Here is a 5,969-nt window from a genome sequence, read left to right as displayed (position 1 = left end):
TCATGATATGCAACCTAGCTAGCTCCATCCTGTACCATACTGGGGGTATAGAATGGTATACATCAGTGAAGGGGGTGTCCACAGCTCCCTGAAGAACATGCCTGGGTGTGCTCTGAAGGGAGCCAGTCGCTCCGCACCCTCTCTGTGAAACTGAGCTCTAATCTCTGTCATCTCTCTCTGGTATAGGCGTGGTGTCCGAAAGCCAGGTGCCCTCTGTCTCCTGCGGGCTCTAAGTGTCTCTGCTCTCTGGAGAGTAATTCCCTGCCGTGTAGGGGCTGGGAGGGGGATGGATCTCTGAAAAAATGCAGTAATCTGTGTCTGTCTCCCCCCCTCTGGAGCTGTCTGAGCCTGTAATAATGTCTCTCTGTGGCGCTGTATGTCTAGAATGTATCTCCCCAGTATGCGCTGGTCTGCTGCCTCAAAGATCTGGCGTAGGGAACGTGGCTCTCTGAATAGAATGGGATATCTCTCTCTGATGGCTGTATATGCTCTGCATCTGCATACATAATGCTCCTCACTCTCCACCTCCTCTCTGCACAATCTGCATACCCTCTCCTCTCGGGGGATCCGTGCTGCTCTGCCAGTCTCAATCTCCAATCGGTGTGATGAAACTCTGAGTTGACCAATAGCCACTCGGGAGCCGTGTGATAAAAAGCCCTCCATGTATCTAGGCCTCTCTATAAATCCATCATCAGTGATACTCATGAAGTGATCTCTGTAGTATAGCATCTTCGGTGGAAGAGGCTGTGTAGGCGATATCCATGTCTCTCGTGTATAGAGCTGCCATAGATCCTGTCTCAATACTCTGTTCCTCTCACTATGAGAGAGACGGATATGTGGTGCATCCCTATCATACTGGAATGGTGGTAGATGATCCATGTCTAGGCCATGCTGTGAGAACCAATGTGTGACCTGTGCATACCATGATCCTCTGTCTCCTGCCTCAGCCAGCTGTCTAGATGCCTCAAAAGCTCTGTATGACAATCTGTCCTGTGGCATCTCTCTGAATCTGTCTAGCAGGCATATAGTCTGAAATATGGCCTCTACCATCATAGGAGGCGCAGCAAACTCTGCTCGGATAATGTCATGAGGTACTGACGGTTTGCTGCGTATCATGCGTGCCATCATGAGGGCCTGTGGTCTCTCTATCTGTGTCCACCAATGGGTAGCAAGGCCTGGCGCCCATACCGCTGCTCCATACATCAATGCCGGTGTGACTAATGTGTCAAATAGCCACCCCTTCGTCCGGGGCTCCTGAAAATGCGCCTGGTGGCATTGTCTCTCTAGCATAGCCAATGCTGCATATCCCCGTGTCAATCTAGCTCTGGCTGCTGAACCCATGGTGAAGCGTGTGGCTGCTGCAGAGAAGGTAACCCCTAGGTACACGTATGATGTCACCACCTCCACCTGGCATCCTGCGAGAGTAAATGTCAGCTGACTCCTGCCCTGTCTCGATGTATGAAAGACCATAACCTTGGTTTTCCCAAGGTTCACAGTAAGACCCCTCTGTGTGCAAAAATCATGGAGTGCATGTAAATGCTGCTGTAGACCACCTGGAGACTCAGACACTAATACAATATCATCAGCATAGAGCATAATATGTACTGAGGTACCTGCTAAATCAACTCCATCTCCGCCTCCCCGTGTAATGAAGTCAGCCACCTCATCAATGTATAACCCAAATAGCGTGGGGGAAAGTGGGCATCCCTGCTTCACACCAATGGTGCTAGCAATAGTCTCGGACATGCCTCCTGGACATCTGACTCGCCCAAAAACCTGCTCATATAATGCATAGATGCCCCATGTCATATCTGCTGGTATGCCAAGAGACTGCAGGCGCTGAAAGAGCCTCTCTCGTGGTACTGTGTCAAATGCCTTGCGGAAATCCACGAAGCAGCAATAGAGCTTTCTCTTCCTCACTCTGGCCTGATCAATCATACATCTCAAAGTGAATACATGGTCGGTGGTAGAGAAAGCTCTCCTGAAGCCTGCCTGCCCTGATGAGCGTAAACCTGCTCGCTCAGCATATAAGCTAAGCTCCTGCTCCAGCACTGCACCATACAGTTTGGCCAGCACGTGGCCAACCATAACCGTCCTGTAGTTGCTCGGATCGAGCATATCCCCTGTTTTGTGAATCGGCACAATGGTATGCATCGTCCACTCTGCAGGCAAACCCTCTGCTAGTGCCCTGTTAAACAGGTGTGCAAGAAAAGGAGCTAAAGAATCTACTGCATATATGAGATGCTCACCCTGCAGGCCCATATGGTCGGCGGCCCGTCCATGCTGTAGGCGGCGGATAGCTTCCTGTACCATCGAGTGGGTAAAGAAGCTAGCTGTGGTAGGTCGAGGCTCTTGTGGCTGAGGTATAGGTGGCTGCTGTGGGGCATGGTATAGTCCCTCTGCATATGTGTGCCATGTCTGTGGGTCTGCAATAGGTGTCGGGGTCCGGGGCTCTCTAAAGTGCCGCCATGAGAGAGAGAGAGAGAGGAGAGCTCTACTAACGAAATGTTCTGAGGTCCCCCCCACGCTTTTTTGTTACTACCATAAAATCCTCCTTTATTTTAACATCCTCTTTTATTTTAACGGTTGGAAAGAATAACAAACAATAACAACCAACAAATAATAAAATAAATGCACTTTTTGGAACATAAGAAATTCCTTTCAAAGTAGAAATAAGGTACTTTCAGCATGTTGTTCCAAACAATGCTTTTTAGTGCTTCCTCCATTGCTTTGACCGAAGGTTTAACTAGTTGCAGGGACTTGGCACTTACCTTTTCCTTGCCTGTTGCTTGGAAGACATGTTTGCAGAGGTAGCTAGAGCCGTTTCAGGGTCTTGGTCACTTTCTGTGTGTAGCATTTGTTTTCTCACTACCCTCTCTGCCTTTATTCTTGTGTGTATTTTCTGTGTCTTTACCTTTTTGCCCGTCGTTGCAAGTTCCAAGGTGTTCTTGTTTACCCTCATTAACTGTAGTCACATCACCAAGATTCGTGCCATCATTTGAATGAATCCTCTTGATTTGGAAAAAATCAAGAGGATTCATAACCCGTCTCTTCACTTTCCTTCATTTTTGTATTTTTAATAATTTTATTTTTCCATTCTTTTTTTCAATTTCTTTGCCGTTATCGATCTCGTGACTAGTTGAGTTGCCTTGTTCATCTGATATTTTCGTGTGCTACCATCTGATGGCCATCGGTTGTGTTCTAATGCTCAATATTTAAGGTGATTCTTCCCAGGGTTCTGGGGTTCCAAAATACGCTTCAACCGGTATCCATTGATTTTACCAGCATGCAGAGTCCCATCTAGGTTCCTTAGAGTGAAGGTGCTTGGGGCAACTTCCTCCTCCACTGTATATGGTCCAATCCATCTTAGCTTGAGTTTTCCCGGATGGTTGCCATCCTAGAATTAAACACCAAAACACTATCTCCCTTTTGGAAGAGCTTGCTCTTGCCATTTCTGTTAGCCCAAGCTTTCTTCCTTCTTTGTATTATTTCTGCCAAGTAGATGTCCTCCTGTCTTTTTTCTTCTAGCTTGATTAATTCCTGTATCCTCTGTTCTCTAGATTCCTCCATGGGGAGTTTCTCCTGAATGGCTATCCTCAAGCTAGGCACCACAAATTCCATAAGGACTATTGCTTTTAGTCCATACGCCATTTTGAAAGTTGTCATGCTAGTGGTGACTTTGTAAGATGTCCTAAAGGCCCAGAGGGTACTTTCCAGCTTCCGATCCCAATCTGTTATATTAGCTTCTATAATTTTCTTGAGTATCTTGACCAGTGTTTTGTTCTGCTTGGCCATTTCACTGGGGGTGATACACCGTGGATTTCTTATGGATGATCATGTGCCTGGTGGTGAGCTGGTGAATGATATCATTCATATAATGCTTGCCCTGATCACTAACAAGTTCAATGGGGCACCCAAATTTGGCCACCATGACATTCTTGTAGAGGAACTTGGCCACCTCTACTGTTGTATTCCCCTAGAGTGCCATTGCTTCTGGACATTTAGTGCAATAGTCAGTTGCCACTATTATGTATTCGCATTGGGTGTTCTGGGCCTTTGGTTTGATTGGGCCCACAAAATCCAACCCCCATTTCATGAATGGGCCTAATGGCACTATGGGATATCCTCGGAGGGTGCACTACTAGAAAACCCTTGGTATAACGTGCATTCAAGAGGTATTAAAAAAACCCCTTACCTAAAATTTTTCCCCTAATAAAACAACCCCTATTTACACATGAACTAACGGATTTTTTTCTAAAGTTGAATTGAAAAACCCCTTCTGTAATATAATCCTGTTAAATTTTCTCAGTTTATCTAATTAAGAAATCCATTCATTTGAACTCACGTTGTTACTTATATTTCTTTAAGGTGAACCCCCCGAGGGGATATATTGGATCCTGTCTTTATCATTTGGTTGCCCTAATCTCTGGCAAATGTCACATTGCTTAGTGAACTGATACACATCTTTTCTTAGAGTTGGCCACCATAATCCTACCTGTAGTATCTTTTTTTTGCGTGATTTCCTTCTCATGGTGGCACGTGTCCCTGGTGTGCCTCCACCATTATCTTTTGCTTCTCATGCTCTGGCATACACCTCCTTAGTACGTGATCTATGCCCTTCTTATAGACCAGTCCTACTAGAACAGTAAAGTCCCTGCTTCCCACCGCCGCTAATTGTCTTCTTTTATCTTTAGACCAGTTACTTGTTGGGAATTGATAATCCATAGAAAATTCCGCATGTTCTCATACCAATCCTCCCCTTCTAGGCTTGTTAATGAAAATAGGCTTGCATCCGGTAGTTTTTCATACATGATTCCTTGTTTTGGTTCATCCTTTTCTAGCCGTTATAAGAAGTCTACAATGACATTCTTATTGCCAGGAGTGTTTTGTATCACAAAATCAAACTCTTGCAATATCAGCATCATCCACCTTGCCATTTTTCCAATTAGGAAAGCTTTTTTGACTATGTAAACTAGTGCTTGATGATTCACATGGAGTACAAAGGTGTTGCCCACCAATAAGTAATGCCTGAATTTATTTACTGCATAAATCATACCCAGGGCTTCCCTTTCTGTGGTGTTGTAATTTTTCTCAGTTTTAGACAGAGCTTTGATTGAGCTTTGCTTGTGTAATATACAGGTTGCATGTATCCAGTGTCCTTTTCTTGCATTAAGGCACTTCCCAAGGCTGTGTCAGATGCATCTGAGTATACACGGAAGATCTTTGACCAATTCGTGCTAGCCATGACCGGGGCAGTTGTGAGCATTATTTTTAACAAAATTAAAAGGTTTGTTGACATTCTTGTGTCCATCCAAACACTGCATCCTTCCTGGTTAATTGATATAGAGGGCATGCCACATGAGCCAAGTATTTTTCAAAGCGAGTGTGCCACTTTACTTTGCCCATGAATCTTTCTGATTGCTTAATGTTGGCTGGAGCTGACATTTCCATTATTGTTTTGACTTTTTTCGGGTCGATGGTGGTCAGTCCTTCCTTTGACACAATGTGCCCCAAGAGCACCCCTGATCTTATTGCAAAAGCACACTTTGCCAGATTCAATTTAAGCCTTGTATCCGTGCATCTTTGCAAGCATAGCCGAAGGTGGAATATGTGCTTGGCTCTTTCCCTGCCACACTATAATCATCCACACTTTCATGAAGTCCGTCAGATAATCATAGAAGATTTCTTGGACCATTATTTGAAAAGTGGCAGGTGCATTATTTAGCCCGAACATCATTACTGTTGCCACAAAAACTCCCCATTCAGTGATAAATGCAGTTTTCTCCCTATCCTCTGGAGCCATTTTGACCTGATTGTAGCCGCGCTGAACCCATCCAAAAATGTGTACATATGCTTTCCATCCACTTCATCCAACAATGAGTCAGTGAAGGGTATCGGGAATGGGTCTAGTTAAGTGGCCGCATTGAGTCTCCAGTAATCCACACATACTCTAACCTTCATGTTCTTCT

The 5,969-nt window shown here is 45.0% G+C and overlaps 1 protein-coding gene across 1 annotated transcript; it reads right to left on the bottom strand.

Annotated features, from left to right (window-relative positions):
* Positions 1–3,366: 3,366 nt before the first annotated feature.
* On the bottom strand, positions 3,367–3,795 carry LOC147625494 (uncharacterized). Its single transcript, XM_086817985.1, has one exon. It carries the CDS (start codon positions 3,793–3,795, stop codon positions 3,367–3,369), a length of 429 nt encoding a protein of 142 aa, XP_086674111.1.
* Between the last annotated feature and the right edge of the window lie 2,174 nt (positions 3,796–5,969).

This window comes from Cibotium barometz, chromosome 24, assembly GCF_041138505.1.
Source record: "Cibotium barometz isolate CiBa-2024 chromosome 24, ASM4113850v1, whole genome shotgun sequence".
In the NCBI taxonomy this organism is placed as follows: Eukaryota; Viridiplantae; Streptophyta; class Polypodiopsida; order Cyatheales; family Cibotiaceae; genus Cibotium; species Cibotium barometz.
This window is presented reverse-complemented; position numbering and strand designations above follow the sequence as displayed.

Bases quoted from the DNA above. Each gene is read 5' to 3' on its own strand.
- LOC147625494 (XM_086817985.1), bottom strand. From the start codon at position 3,795: ATGGCCAAGCAGAACAAAACACTGGTCAAGATACTCAAGAAAATTATA.